At 39.5% G+C, this 16,710-nt stretch overlaps 2 protein-coding genes across 3 annotated transcripts in view; one reads left to right on the top strand and one right to left on the bottom strand.

The window, feature by feature from the left end:
• GRM3 (glutamate metabotropic receptor 3) overlaps positions 1-9,204 on the top strand; it is a 204,377-nt gene extending 195,173 nt beyond the window's left edge. Inside the window, exons 6-7 of one of the 2 annotated variants that reach the window (XM_045826931.1) lie at positions 386-454; positions 8,682-9,204. In XM_045826931.1, coding sequence (XP_045682887.1) covers positions 386-454; positions 8,682-8,755 — 143 coding nt within the window. In that variant the 3' untranslated portion in view covers positions 8,756-9,204. The remainder of the gene's footprint in view (positions 1-385; positions 455-8,681) is intronic. The other variant, XM_045826932.1, reaches the window with a different exon arrangement.
• Positions 9,205-12,827: 3,623 nt separating this feature from the next.
• The window catches only part of ELAPOR2 (endosome-lysosome associated apoptosis and autophagy regulator family member 2), a 183,760-nt gene continuing 179,877 nt past the window's right edge, over positions 12,828-16,710 (bottom strand). The window contains exon 22 of the mRNA XM_045828926.1: positions 12,828-15,578. Within this exon, the coding sequence (XP_045684882.1) occupies positions 15,519-15,578 (60 nt within the window). The 3' untranslated portion in view covers positions 12,828-15,518. The remainder of the gene's footprint in view (positions 15,579-16,710) is intronic.

Genomic DNA, 16,710 nt, shown 5'->3' with positions numbered 1-16,710 from the left:
TGTCTACTTTATCCACTGATATCAGTGCAGAGCAGGGAGGGCCTCTTTGATGACCCTCAAAGAGGATGCAGGCACAGGGCTCAGAGGGGATGAAGCATTTTGAATTGCATGTTCTGCTTCATGACGCCAGTAGCCACATCCCTGTGCAGTTATTTCCCCAGCTCCCCCCAGAGCTCTCCAGACAAGGTATTTTTGGCACAGAGGCACCTGGCTGCTCAGAAAACATTTATTGAAACTGGCAATGCTCCTTCCAATAGCAGTATAACTCAGAGACCAAAACATCCTTAACTCAGGCTTGTAATGCCGCTCTCACACCCACACACATAAGCAAACATTCTTTGTATCTGGATGTGAAAGAAAAGAGGTCATTCTTTATTTTGTACAGCTTTAGAAGCAAAGGGGCTTCCCAGAGCCGGTCCCCACAGACAGACAACCAAGAAGGGATGCTGTGAATGTAAGTAGAACCACATTAATTTTGAAGGTACAAGCTGGATGTGCATGTGAATGCCTAAAGTTATGCCTAAACCCCTCATAGGACCCACCGCAGGTCAGAACGTTGCTGTCACTGGTACAGGTTTGCATAAGCATAGACTGGGGAGAGGAAGGTGAGAAATGGAGTGTGTGCCCAGTGGTCTTTGGAGCTATCATGTACACAGGCTTTCTGCTATGGGGATGTGTGATTCTCTTGTTCATGGCAATCATTCAGATACAGGTATGTCATTACCAGTGAGATCAGCCAGGAGGCTTCTGCTGTAACGATGCCCAGAGTCAGGTCCTCGAGGAGCCATAGGCACATGGAGATTGATTTCCTCTGCCAAAACCTTGTGCAGGAAGTCACTTGTCTAGGTGGTAATGTGTGAACTGCTCAATTAATAGAATCATTCTTTATTACAAAGGATTTTCACATTATGAAAAAATCAGTAGTAGAAAAAGGTCACGGGAACAGTCTTTGAGAGGCACAGTATACTTTTCCACAGAGCTACAGCATCAGAGAGCGAGCACCTGAGGACAGACTTCGCACTTACCAATGGTCAAACCGTGGAAGACACCCCAATTAGGAGAGGGCAAGCCACTTTTCAAGCCTGAATTTCTTCTTCTCTACAGTGCCAGTCCAGAAAAACAGCATAATATGCCTGCACTTTACAGCTCAGGGAGTCCCAGAATGGCACTACATGCTCCCTGGCCAGGCAAATTAGCAAGTTATTTGGCAGCACAGGCTGAATGACTGACGGTTAGTCAGGCATAGGTATGTTATAAACACAAATTCTCACTGGCCAGTGCAGATGGAGCCTGGAGTATTCAGCAAGTTAAGCCATCTGCTTCCAGACTGAATATACCTAGATCATCCAAATCTGAAAAACGTCAATCCATTTTCCCTGTGGAAGTAAACATCCACAGCATTCCTGGGAGTCTCATTCCGTTAGCTTCCTCCCAGTGAGGGAGGAAGAACAGAGAGCTATGGCAGGTAACCCTGCGTATATTAACGAAGCAATGTTCAATACCTCTCCTTTCTTCCATTTAACATTTCCATTGTATATGTCTTACAGCTGTTCCTTTGTAACTTTTAAATCACTTTCTCTTTACCTCTAATATTTTGCTGATTTTCCCCAAACAGCTATAACCCACCTCCCTTACTAACAGTGACCACAGAGTCCAGAGCTAGAAGAAAGGCTATGGACCATTGATTCTAATAACCGTGTTTCTAGATGAGAAAACTAGGGGCCTATCTACTAAATACTTTAAGGAACTTGATAACTGAAGTTGTAGATAAAACTCTCAAAAGCTGCTATGTGGCTCTTCTGGCCTCTCTGGATTTTCTGCCTCAGCTCAATTACAAAATTCATGGCACAGACTATTCTGACAATGAGAATCTTAGCATCTGCAAATTCAATGATTTTTTTTTAAGTCCAAAGCTTTCCCTTCAGTGCTATATGTGACCACAGCTTTTTCTGCCAGCATGGGTACAGACTTTTATTCCTCTCAAAAAGCCCATGCCAAGGAGTTCAATGACATACATCATGTCCATCTGTGCCCCCAGTGGTCCCTACACCCAGGCTGCACACAGAGAAGGTGTGGTATTCCAGAGGGGCAACCCACAAAGTTCCTCAGAAAACATGATTTGATAAAGACAAAGTAATATTTTGGCCAGCTAAATATTTACATCAAAGATATTTCTCCCACTTAAATAGTTATTTAAAAGCAAGTACCACTCTCTCAAGTTAAATAACAGTTTCCCCTTCTGTCCCATACATCTGAGTATAGCATAAACTCAACAGTTCAAAGGAGTTCCTAAACCCGAGTTCGGTATTGTAGGAGAGATACCTATAGTCATATGCATTTCATTGTAACCCAAAATGTATTAATGCCTTTGGGAACATGGTCCCATGGTCAGACCATGAAGATATGTTCATTAAAAAGGAACTATGCATATAAACAAATACTGTCCATACATTGACTTCAGATGATCAGTACCTTCAAGCAACTGTGTCTGATGTCAATTTACGCTACACCATTTCTCCTTTCTACTCTTTTCATTTTGTTGTTTAAGTGAAATTATCAGACTAACATCCAAAAATGGAGATACCTGTGTGCTTATTCCACAAAATCCCTATCATATGAAAAACATTTTTAAAGATGTCTTCCCTACCTGGAGTAAACTCACAGACTTCAGGGGAGCGATCCTGAACAAGTAAATGTGATCAAATTGATGGGGAAGTCACTCATTCATTGGAGACACTTCTGTCTAGGCCCTAAGGATGTGGTATTGAACAAAACAAACAAACCAGGCACTCGGGATGTATGCATTATAATTAGGTGGGGTGGGGCACAGTCAGACAACCAATAATACTTACTGTATCAGGTGTCGGTAAGTGAAATAAAGAAATTCATATGAGGCATAGACTAAAAAAGGTATACTGGGAGTAGAGCGAGTTACTTTATTTTCTAGAGTGGCCAGGGAAGTACTCTCTGATAAGGTGACATCTGAGCAAAGACGTGAAGGAAATGCAAAAAGAGGGTCATGTGCTTATCTGGGGGTAAGACACTCCAGGCCAAGGAAACAGCAAATGTAAAGGTCTAATGTGGGAAGAACATCAGAGAGGTAAATGTGGCTCAAGGGAAAGGAATAGGGTGAAAGCGAGCAGAGATGAGGACAGAGACGGGGCAGACCATGCAGGACTTTGGAGGTCATTGTAAGGACTTTTACCTTCCTATGAAAATAACTGAAAACATTCAAGGGTCTCATCAGAGGTGTGGCATGAGCCAACTTTAAAGCACCACTTTTATCATTTTAGCTATGAAGGCAGAATATGAGACAAGGAGCAAGCAGCCAGAGACATCATGCAGGAAGCTATGACATACTCCAGATGCTGGTGGCTTAAATCAGGGCGGTAGCAATTAAAGCTAACAAAGTGTTCAGAGGCTGTCCATAATTTGATGGTGAAGCTAACAAGATTAGCTCCACTAGATGGAAGAACAAATGCCTGACATTATTTTATTAGAGTTTAACACTTTTGGCTTCGGACTTGGATCTCTAGACATAGTAGCACATACAACTCATATTACGTATTTGAACCTCAGGATGAGTGAGTCTCTGATCCTTGCCTGAAAATACACCTGGATGGGAAACAGGAGGAACCAGACATGTTGGACAACTAAGTGGAGACAAGAAGAATGCAAAATAGGTAGAATAATACAAAAATTATTGAATCCTTTCAATTACAAATTACTTATATATAGCGTAGGTTTGCACTGCTTGAGGGAAAACAGAATAAAGGAACGTGACTGGAAAGAAAGCAGGACAGCTTGAAGTGGCAACAAAGGATTGTGGGATTTAGTGGAAAACCAATGGGATTTCTGTTGAAAAGGTAATTAAGTCACATCATGGGTCATAAAGAAGGTGCACACCATATTTCCTCTTTCCATGAACCTTGTCTCACAAGAAATAAATCACTGAATGGAGAAGCCTTTGCATTTAACTTCCAGCTCCACATTTCGGTCTATAGACTTTTATCCAACATCATAAAGAATGTGATTTTTCTTATAAATCTACTTTTAGCAATTGAAGATCATGACCCTGAGAATCTAGCCCACATTTGTTAACAATGGATATTGTCTTCCACTGTGAAACCTGGGGCTGGTGGAGTCATCATCTGCCCAGGCAACATAAATCAATCAGCAGATGAACTTCTTCTGGCACAGGACCAAGGGGCACTAACACAAGTAAAATTAAGGTGAATAAGAAAACAGACTCACTAATGAAGCAGTAAGACAAAGCAACAAGCAGCTGGTAGAAACTGGATTCTATGACCATAGCATTAAAATATCTGAACAAGCTGACATACTGGGAAAAATTATTTGGGGTCACTAGGAGCAAGGAAATGGAACAGATGGGAATAAACTGGAATGTCTGTTTGTTTAAATGTTTGTTTTCTTCTTTTCCAAGGCTGATGTATTACATGGTTATAGTTACACACTGATTCTCAGGAACCAAGTCTCAGCCACTAAATTGACTAACACACTTAGCATCCGTAAGAATCTATTAAATAAACATGTTTAGCATTGACTGAGGGCCCAGTTCCCTGAAAAAAATAAGGCCATTTTCTCCAAAGCCTAGCCAGCCCAAGCATTACTGGTGGGAGGAAAATGGATTTCACAGTGCAAGACAATGCCGCCATAGATCTCCAGCGCTCTACCTAGTTTGTGAAGCAAAATGTGCTTTTGGATGGGTGTGAGTTGCCTTTGTGTGATCAATGGTGAAACTTACTAGGTCTTTTTCAGTCCCTTCAGTTTTCACTTTGAATAACAAAAAGCACCACCTTAGCCTAGAGTAACAAACAGCTCCTCCTCACCCCCACTCCTGGAAAAGCCAAAAATAAGCCTTCAGCCTCTTATTTTTGACAGAAAGAATGATTATAGAATCAGCTTAACTGTACTTTAAAAAAATGGGCTAAACTTACACCATTAAAAATCTTATGAGAATTTCAGAGTAATAGCAAAAGCTCATCACAAAGACACACGAAACTGAAAGTACTTTGCTCTTACACATATATTACTACCTTGGGGAAAAACAAATAGGCTAATATGGGAGACATATGTGAAATATTTATGAAAGGGAAAGTAATTGAGACACTAAACTCATAAAACAGTAATTTCCTCTACTATATTCAGCAGCATGTACAAAAATAAGAATTTTTTTACATAATAAAATAAAATGCACTGGCAAAAGCTACAGATGAAATAGTAGAAGAGAAGCAGGAAAATACAAGCTACAGTTCCCTTCAATACACCAAAAAGTTCTCAGGGAAGAAACAACTACAGAAAGAGTCTTGGGGGTGTTTTTGCTGTTATTACTTATAAGACCTGGAATTTACACTGCCTTCCTCTCAGAGTTTAGACATTCTAACATGGGGTTTTCCCTTTAATGTGTCTAGGAAGCAGGTAGATGATTCAAAGTTGTTTGGTGAACCCCCATAATGATGTCAATGGGATGTCTAGTAGGTTAATTGAAACTGTAAGTCGACGATTTTCTACGAAACTATCTCTGTAGCCCCCATTCTTCCTACCTACCTAGTCAAAATACACCCAATTTTAAGGTAGTAGAGTGCAGTGAGCAGGCAAATCCTGAGCAAGTTCCACAATAGAAGGGGGAACAGCACAGGAGGTTTCTGGTACAATCTTTAACAATGCAGGTGGAGAGAGGTATCGAGACTGGTCCAAGGTAGGCAGAGGGGGGCGTAGCTTACCAGTCCCTAGTCTCCTAGGCCTGCCCCCACGACTCACTGTTCTTCTTCAATCTCTGAAAATGAAAACCCTGCACAGAAGTAATAAAACTTGATCCTGGGAAAGATGAAGAGATTAGTCAAAATGTCAAAGGCAGCTTGCCTGCTAGGGGATGCTCTCGACGTGAGCCAGTTCTCTTTGCAAGGGTGGTTGGCGGTCAATGCCACAGTGGGGCTTTAGAAGCAAAAAGGTTACCTGTCCCCAAACAAGGCCACCCACCAGCCTCACATTTGCTGGCCACTCCTTCAGGTTAAAAAACTATTTCCTTCTTGAAACTTCCCATGGTCCCCACCTTCTTTGAAGTGCAACAATTTATACAATCATTTGGAAAATATTTATAGAAAGTATATTCTGTGATCAGCAATAATGACAAAGTCAAGCAGAGGCCCCTGCATATTTTATAGTCAACAGTATAAGACATAAGACACTAACAACAACAACAATAAAAGGGCAAGAAAAGAATCAGTTTTAAAATTGGGTAGTGTGACAGAGCAACTGGTTGGCTACATTAGGTAGCCTGATGACCACCTTTTCCAAGAGGTGACATTTCAGATATGGATGACAAGAAAAAAGCCAGACATGTAATTAAGAGAAAGAAAACTATTCTGGGCAGCAGCGACAGCTACTGCAAAGGCCTAAAGTTGAGAAACAGATATGCTGTGTTTGAGGACAAAAGGAAAAATAAAAGTAGGGGTGGGGTGGGGGAGGAGTGGAATTAGGTGGACCCAGAAAGACAGGCATGGACCGAGTCACCTCGGCATTTATAAACCAGAGGGAGGAGAGCACAAAGGGAAGCCATTGGAGGCATACAGTTGTTTTTAAATGACTTATTTAAAAGCACTCTCACTGCCATGCAGAGAATGTGTTGCAGGGAAGCCCGCTGAAACAGGTATGGGGGGATGTGCGGGGGGTGGGGGGGTGGTGTCTAGTACAGTCTTGAAGAGTGAGATAACACTGCACTGGCCCAGGGTGGTGGATGCACGGCTAGAAGCAGCTGGATGTGGACACAGAAGAGCAGAAGGGACCTGGTGACAGGCTTGGCATGGGAGGAGGGAAAAAAGGAAAGGGGCATAAAGGTTAGACTTTTGGTTTGGGTCATTGGATAGGTGGTGAGACTCTTCACTGAGGAAAGGAAAATGAAAGAGGGAAAGTTTAGGGGATCAAGAGTTATACTTTGGCCACTTGATTTGAAATATCTATTAAATATGCACACGGAGATGTCGAGTAGATGGTTGGATACAAAGAAGCTGCAGGAAGAACACATTAAATAGCCGAAAGGGCTCAACTAAGTTTCCAGTGAACCGAGGTTTGAACTTCACCTTGTTCTTTCTCTTGCCTCATCTAACTTTGATGAAGCTAGAATTAGATAGAGTATATGAAGAAACCCTGCCAGGAATAAGGGAAAGCCTTAACATTTGGAATTACTATCACTTTCCATCAAGTATTTATCTGGCACATACTGTGTTAAAATGGCTTCACTGTAGAAGCTTCAAGAAATGTACATTATGCCGCCCCACACTTAAAGATATGATTTTAGTGGGCTCATATTGTAAAGAAAATTGAAGCTCATCCTAAAAATGATAAAAGGAGAAACAACTCCAGAAGAGTTAGCATGCCACATGATGCCACATAACTTTAGGCAGCCACTCCCTTGACCTTATAGATTTTCTCATACACCTAGCCAAGTAACCAATGAAAAACTGAAAGGCTATAGTTTCCCTGGTGGTGAGCCTGCTGAAAGACTTCAGTGCCCCAAGTATGGTTAAAGCTCCTCCACTGAATGACATATAATCTCAAACTTCATTTGGCTTCTCCTTCATGTCTAAAAAAATGCCTATTAAAAATGCAATTTTATGGAGCAAGAATATTTCCACTATCAGACATGAACACTTTAGCATGATATTAGTATGCCTGACTATTCACTGAGAGGTACACCCTTAAGGAATGGAACAGCTTCCTGGTCAGTTTGACCTGCCCTGTGGTCAGGTAGCCAAGAAGAGCGGCTTCTTCTGGGGAGAGCATGTCCAGATGGACAGACCAAGGGATGGAACAGAAACAGCTCTAAAAGGTAATGTGGAGTTATCTCTGATTCTCTTGACTACATAGTTTCTCCCTTTTGTTCTCATTCAGAAAACAAACAAAAAAAAAAGGCATCAAGGGTGAAATAGATGTAACCAAGCTATACCTAGACTTCTTATAAAAATAAAACCTCCCAAACAACAAGAGCTGTGAATTGTATCTAGGAAAACTAAGTGCCAAAAAAAGAAAGGTTATACATATTATACTCATACTGTTGTCACTATTGTCATGAACGAGCACATCATCCTTTGAGAACATCTTCCTTTCTGAGAAGTATTATGAAATTGAAGTGAGTACATCAGCCCTTGCTGGGGGTTTCACCGAGGCCATCCCCACTGCATGCCACACTTGAACCTGAGGATATGTCACACCAGTTTCTGGCGGTGGAGTTCACGGGTGACTTGTGGGGCTATGTAAGAGCCATCCCTGCCCAGAGAGAACCAAATTAATTAAGGTATTGAAAATAGGAATTAATTTAACAATCTTTAAGAAAATTGCAGTGAGCTTTCAATTTTGCATATTGTATTTTACCAAAATTAATTTTAAACCCACAAGTGACTCCTTTCAACAATGATTATGCTTATCAACTCCCTCTAAGAGGTATGTTATCAGTGGAGGTTTGTGACAGGACGCATTTTAATTTAGAGTGGAACATATTTAGAAAGTTGATCTAGGACAGTATTAAATCATTTAGCATTTTCTAAAGCCAAGTTAAAATGAGTTTTCGACTTAGTTTTAACAAGTGTCTGGTATCATTCATGCCATTACCCATGTTGCCCACTTGTCTGACACTGAATTCTCTGTCCTGCTTTGTTTCCCAGCCTCTGCAGGCGTGTACGTCCCGACAGTGTGCAACGGGCGGGAAGTCCTCGACTCCACCACCTCCTCCCTGTGATTGTGAATTGCGGTTCAGTTCTTGTGTTTTTAGACTGTTAGACAAAAGTGCAGCCCCGGAATATGGAAACAGAGCAAAAGAACAACCCTAGTACCCTTTTTTAGAAACAGTACAATAAATTATTTTTGAGGATTGTACAGTACATAGTGATGTGTTAGGACTTTTTAGGCTGATTTTAGTGCTCCTATTGTTAACGATTCCCCAGAACATGGAAAGAACCTTTGTTTACAGAGCTGAGCATTGGTGACAAGGTCTGACAGGGTCCGTCTACTAAAAACTATGGTGGCAATATTAGATACCTTTTTTTCCTATAAAGTTTTTGTAGGTTCTTGTTGTAACTAACTTAGGATGAGTTTCTATGTTGTATATTAAAGTTACATTATGTGTAACAGATTGTTTTTCTCAGCACAAAATAAAAAGCATCTGTATTAATGTAAAGCTATGAAGAATAAAACCATCAAGGTTTTTCAGCATGGTGGATAATGATTTGTTCTTTTTGAATCACTTCAAGTAACTTGAATATGTTGCCTTCAGATCATTTCTATTTTTAATGTTGGAAGAAACTATCTAATAGCACTTTTGTTCACAGCTATGTGTACTTTAAAAAATTCTCACCCAAGGTTATGTTTATTGATTTTAAAGAGAGCGGAAAGGGAAGACACACACACACAGATACAGAGACAGAGAGAGACAGAGAGAAGCATCGATGTGAGGCAGAGACATCCATCTGTTGCCTCCCATATGCACCCCGACTGGGGATCAAACCCACAACCTTTTGGTGTATGGGACAATGCTCCCACCAACTGAGCCACCCAGGCAGTGCTATATGTACTTTGAACACAAACTGTTACCCTAGAGAGTTGTGAATGGATCTGGACTTCTTACCATCACAATGCTTAGAAATTGACTGATGACACCAAAAATGGCAGGCCATTTCAGTGGCCAGATGACATGACACATATTGGTTTCTTTAAGTCATATCTTTACAGCAGCCTAGAATGTGCCCAGATAGGGCTCTGAGGCAAGAAGAAGGGGAGTTCCTGTGTTCTGAATGCCAGAGCAAGTTCAATGGCCCTCATTTCCAAAAAAAACTAGCTTAACGAGTAGGAAGATGGCTCGGAAAGCATCCTGTCATATTATTAAAAAAATCACTCTCACTGTTCATAGCCAAGGAGAGCAATAAAAATGCAGAACCTATTATTTTCTGATGCTTTTCCAAAGTCATGGGAACAATGCTTAGGCACATGGGCTTGTCACTAAACTTTAATATTCTACCAAGCTAAAGAGGAAACAGAGAATGTGTGGATAAATTAAAACTGACTTGTTCTTATCAATACTGTCCCATATCTCCATGTAAGCCTTTGAGCCACAAATCATTTATTAATGTAGAAAACTTTACTAGAATCTAACTACCCATCAGGTTCTGTGCCAGGTGCCATGAATAGAGAGAATGCATTAGCTTCTCATGGCTGAATAATAACTTACCACAAACTGAGTGGCTTAAAACAGAAGTTTATTCTCTCATAACTGTGGAGGTCAGAAGTCCAAAATGAAATATTGGCAGGGTCCCATCCTCTCACAAACTCTAGGGGAGAATCTGTTCCAGGCCCCTTCTAGCTTCTGATGGTTGCCAGCTTCCTTGGCTTGTGGCCACATCACTCCAAACTCTACCTCCATCTCCACACTGCCTTCTGTGTCTGTCTGCTCCATTCGTCTCTAACAAGGACACCTGTCACTGGGTTTAGAGGCCATCTGAATAATCCAGGACAATCCCATCTCAAGATCATAATTATATCTACAAGGGCCTTTTTTTTAAAATGAAGTAACATTCCCATGTTCTGGGGATAGCATGTTGACTCATCTTTTTTGGGGGTGCCGCTCTTCAGCCCATGAAAAAGAGAAAAATATGATGTAGTTCCTGCCTTTAGTATAAAGACTATGAAGTACTCTAATGAGGGAACTATGACTGAAGAAGACAATGAGAGGAAGGAAAAGTAGAATCAAGGATATGAGAGACTTGCAGGCTAAAAAACCAGGGCCTAGTGAATCAAGACATGCTGGTAGTATTTTCCAAACATCCAGAAATAATGAGCAGATGCACAAGGAGCCAACAGGACTGGCCTTGAAGGAAATAAAGTGAGGAGTCAGATATTAGAAATTCTCTTTTTCCCTCTGAATGCATTTGAGTCAGCCACTAATCATTCTTCCAAAACCCAGCAGATGTTCAAAGACAACAGTGTTTCGCCAGGCCCTGAATTTTCATATTCAAAAAGGGACATGGATGTTCAGGAGTGGTGGGGAAACTGGGTAATGGATTCCACAGAACTAGATGGCAAAGGAGAATTCTGCTGTTACTGAAATGGGCAGGAGTGCCAGACCAGTGTGCTCAGGATGAGCATCTGCTGAAGGCAAAGGCTGAGGCGAGGCTGATGGGAGAGAAAATAAAGTCAGTCCACTGATGGAATGTGACAGTCAGAGGAAGGCAATATCAGATGGGTTGTTCAGAGACACAGCTGATGCCTAAAACAATCAAATTGATCATGGATCTTTTTAAACAAGACAATTAGGCTGTTGGTGAATCCTGAGAAAACTGTTTTTGATAGCTGCGTTTTGATCTATGACCACTATACTTGTATTTCACTGAAAATGCATTAACTGACAGCTCTCATCATTTTCTCCTTCCCTGCCACAAGCCATGTTTCCAGTTTTCGAGTGCATCATCTAAGATGTGATCCCTAGAAATAATGTTTTAAAAATATTCAGAGTATGTATGGAAAATAGATGCTATAAAATCTTTTTTACATAAGCCATTTCCAACAAATGGGTTTGGCATTGGTTTTTTTTTTACTCCACTAACATTTCACTCTTCCAGAATACAAAACTGGTCCATCTTTGCAATTTAAGGAATTGCAAGAATTTGCAAGGAATTCCTGAATTTAAGGAATTCAAGCAGAATGATACATATAACACTCATTAAAAAACATATCAGAACCTAGCGAAATGGTAGATTATCATTGGTTGTCTAAGTGTTTATATTTTCTGAAATGCTCTGTTTAAATATCAATAGATTTTCTTGCCCACTCAACTTTATGGTAAAATAAAAAGGTCCCATTTTCAAGCTGACCACACACATGACAGATGAAGAGAGTGGCTAAGAAAAGAGGTAATTCGGGCAGTGTCCCTTTTCCGCCTTCAACTCCACACTTTGTCTCGGGTACCTCCTCTCCTCACTCATCTGCCATGATAGCTTTGGGTCTCAAAGCTCATCAGCAAAGGGCTGTAAGCCGAGAGTAGCCAAGAACAGTGAGGCACCAGAAAGATGAACACCAGCGCAGGCTACAACCACTACAGCTCAAATAACCAAGGCCCAAGCCCATGAATAAGGCAATTATGACTCCTGTTCTGTGACAGAAAGTTTAGATTTACATAATTCCCATTGGTTTAACTCATTTATTTAACCCAAGCAACGGTAATCAGAAATCAGCCACTTGAGATAAAGGAAATCTTGCCACCCTCCAAACCAAATTTACCAATATCTACAAGCTAAAAAAGCGAGTCAGTTATTGAGACTTTTTTATTTTTTTAAGTTTATTCCCATTGGGACTTTTTCTTTAGGATCACCTTAATTTATAATTTGGGCCTGTAAACCTGAGAAAATATTCATGGTTACTATACAATAAACGTGAGGGTATTTTATGTCCTCTGAAGATCTACTCTACATATCTTTTATATACAAAGGTAAATGTGAACAACACACTGATTTTAAACTTGCCAATGAAATCATCTACCCTCCCTAACTCCCAGGAAATTTGCTTTCATGATGAAGAGAGAAACAATCTGCACATTAGCCTCCCATTAGGAATGACCATGAACCACAGGAAGTAGTTTATTGATAGAGGTCAATGGACAGTTGAGCATATTGATCTTGAAAATCATTGTCAATCATGACCCACCAGCTGGAAACCTGAAGACCACAGCTAGTAATTGACTGGACCCAAGCAATTCTTCCATTAGCCATTTAAACCACCTTTTCTCCATGGGAAGAAAATAATGACAAAAGTCTACACAAAAATACTATGAAACATTTTTAATCCTGGAAAGAACTTGATTACCAGTAACCAAAGATGGGAAAAGTCAACAAGAATAAAATTCAGTCTTTTAAATCAAGTGAACACATATCAAATTGCTTAGCATTGTTAAATGTCATGATATAATTTATCCATAGAAGGTATGGCCTCATCCAGTGGAAAAACTGATTTAAATATATTTTGACAGAGTGCTAGGAGATATTATAGGTGACAGTTGACTGACTTAATAAAGTTATTTAAGGCTTCAAACCTGTGCCTTTCAGAAAAACAATGAATAACTCATTCTACCACTTCAGAGGGAAAAGAAAACAACAAATATCAATTAAAAGTCATAGATACATGATTAATTTATTTATGCCTTTCAGCATTCCACTGAACTTTGCAAAGACAAGATCTACAACTAAAGTGAGCTTTATAGCCAGGATTGGTCTGAACATTTTACTCATAATATTCTCTCTGTCATACCTCTTTAGTGCTCAGGATAAAATGACAACCACTGGGACCCGAAGGGAAAAGGCAGCTCCATTCCAAAGATGGAACTGGGCTGACAAAATCTATTTAATAGCTAAAATTAGAAATAAATAAATTCTTCAATACTAACTACATTTTCAGAGAGTTCATTAAAATTTAAGGCATTTTGACATGTCAGAAATTTTAGTCCTGTGACAGGAGAAAAGAAGTTACCCGAGAGCAAATCCCAATTATCTCTATGGCTTGGGACATGCATGTTGAGCACAGATGTAGTTGAAGAGAGAGTGACAGGTGACTGTGTGGAAATTTTCTGACTCTGCCCAGCTGTACAACTTCACCAGGGATCTTCTGTTTAAAAGGGGGCATTTCAAATGCATTTTCATTCTTCTGTTTAAATTTTGAAAGGCTCATCAGCACTGTTAGCAAGATAAAAATGAGCAAGGCCAAAGTAATTTCTTCTTTATAATACGATTTTCAAAATTAAACATGAAACAGGTTCATAATAAGTGATGCCCTCCCTGAATCTCACAAGCAACAATAAACTAATGGTGATATGCTCATGAATCCAACAGCAGAGATATACACATAACGAGCATTCATTCGACAATAACAGCACCATTCAGGCTTTTACCCACCGGCCAGATAAATGCAATTATTTATTTTTTTCCAAGTTTCCACAAAAATAAAGATATAACCCAATAAATCAAAAGTTAACAAATCATACCTCATCTAAAGATACAGGTCAAAACATTCACCAAACCCTGTGCATGTGCCCTGCTCCCCTCAGCCAACCACCAGTCTTTTTAAAAAGGTGGATTAAGATCTATAAAGATTACTATTAATTGGAAAGAAACCAGAGCACCTTAGATCATCAATGGCCAGGAAACCCCCCTCTTTCTCAGTTCTAAAACAATTAGGGTTTACACAAGGTTGGTCAAATTCAACTTCATTCAAACTTCTTTTAACAAATATTTAAGATGTGCTAACACTAGTAATTTGTCATAGGAAAGATCATAATCATCTGGATCACTTTTGAATAAGAACAGCAACACTTATTTCATAACCACTTGTTGTATAACCACATTCTTCTTATGAATACAATTATAAGCAATTTTCCAAAATTGAATTCCTGCCTTATTGACTTAAAAGAGAAAGACTTCTATGGAAGCCACAATCCCCTAAGTCTTGAAGCAGAACAATAACCATGTAACCTTTGATGCTTGACACAGGGCAAATATCCTGCTGCCTTTTTCTAGAGACCACAAAATTATTCTAATACATTTGTATGGTTACCTGTACATGTACACAGGTCACCCCACTTTGTTCCTCATGATTTTGCAAGGTCATTTGATAAAGATCTCCCACTCATTTTAAATCATGCTTCACGCATTACATAAACTGTTTTAAACCATTTGACTTCTATGATAGTGTCACTTCATTGTATTAATGGAAAGTCAAGGTTTCTCCTTCCTTTTCTTTTAAAGATTCCTTCAACACTTTTAGTTAAGTTCGTCTTTCCAGTTCCAAGAAGAATGGAATTTCAAAGGCGATTATAAGTTTAGTTAACTCAAGCACATGCTGACTCTTCCTAAAAAATTACTGCTTACTTAGGCTTCTGAAATCAAGAAAGATACCCTATGAGAAAACAAAAAGTTTATTGTCTTTTTGGTTCACCATTTTTAATTTTTTTAAAAAGGTGTTTTAAGGTCTTGTCAGGAAAATAAGTAATGGGGAAAAAATAACTATACCTTTAAAAAGTTTTCAAATCTTCCCCAAAATATAAACCAAAAAATGACAAAAATGGGATCACATTGCATATGCTGACAGCTGCCCTCCAAAGCACATTTTTTGTGTAGAATTATAAAGAATGAAAGTTACCCATTAATTGTATGGCATGCATCAACAGTGCGCTGGTGGGCTTGACCTCAGTTTTCAGTTATGTGTATATACAGATAAATCTCTTCCTGAGTTGAGCTTCCTCTTCAGTTGAGACCCAAACCATTTGCTTTCCTATTTTTGGCAAGATACGTGACCATTGGATAAGGCAATCAAACATTTCAACCTCCTGCCCTTTCCAGCGGCATGGCCCCCCTCTGTAACATCACCAACGTGCCGGGTACAAGGACGGGCTCTAGACTATGGTCCTGCGAAACTAGAGAGCAGGTTTCTTTGTTCATTAGTCTGAAGGCTACAGCATAGTCTTTTCATATATTTGGAGATCTTGAGGATTTCAGTTGAACAGATTCAAAATGGTCTTCTTTTTCCTATAAAGGAAAAACATTAAAACAAAATCAACTCACTGAAATTCCAGTAAGATTTTAGGATCTTACATGTCCAGAAGGAAAGTACTGGCAGTCATTTTAATCTATGTACCTGCCACTTGTAATTAGGATTTTACATTTAAATAAGGGTGTCAGATATACAGCAGAGAGCATGCCTACCCTGAAGGATGCTTTTGACATCCAAGAGATAAGACAGACAATCCAAAATAGAAGTGAACACATGATTGCAATAGATACCAAAAGATGTGGCTGTGATTCTTGTGAAGAAACCACTGAGACTTTCCTAAGGGGACGCCTGACCTGAGTGCTGAACTAGATGACCTTGCCGTGCAAATTGCGGACAAAACAGAACTGACAGAAACAAAATATTCTCAAAATAACATAGGCTAAATAATGAGAGAGAGGATAGTAGAAACAAACAAGGCAAATACCAATAGGATATAAGATCATTTGTATTAGAAAAATCTTCCGGGTACACATACTCCAAAGATATTAAAAACAAGTCATCTTAGATAATAAACCAAAATTTAACTCAGATATATCCCTACTGGTGTTTGTTATATGGTACATTCAAAATGTGGATCTGTTATACTGACATTTGCAACAAAATGAATAGATCTTGAGAATATCACAGTAAGTGAAATAAGTCAGACGGAAAAAGTCAAAGAACCATGATTTTACTCATATGTGGGATATAAAACTGAAAGCAACAAAAGAACAAACAAGACAAAAACTCATAGACACTGACAACAGTGTGGTGGTTACTGAAGGGAAAGGAGGTTGGGGGGCGTGGTTAGTAGAGGGTAAAGGGGGTCAAATATACAGTGACTGAAAGAGAATTGGCTTTGCGTGGTAAACTCACAATGCAATATACATATGATGCATTACAGAATTATACACTTGAAACCTACATAATTTTATTAACCAATGTCACCCCAATAAATTTAATAGAAAATGATTTAAAAATGTAGCCTATTTAAATAAATTATTCTTCAATGGTGAAAAAGAAATAAGAGGTGCAATTTCTCCCAATGTTTTTAGTGTGTAAGTTAGAAAAAGCTTTCTCAAGGCTGCTGTAATGAGAAGGCGGGACTATGCTATCAAAAGGAACAAA

The sequence above is a fragment of the Phyllostomus hastatus genome, unplaced genomic scaffold (assembly GCF_019186645.2).
Source record: "Phyllostomus hastatus isolate PE091 unplaced genomic scaffold, TTU_PhHast_1.1 phas_scaffold_78, whole genome shotgun sequence".
Classification (NCBI taxonomy): Eukaryota; Metazoa; Chordata; class Mammalia; order Chiroptera; family Phyllostomidae; genus Phyllostomus; species Phyllostomus hastatus.
The sequence above is the reverse complement of the archived record's forward strand: the minus strand, read 5'-3'. Positions and strand labels throughout refer to the sequence as shown.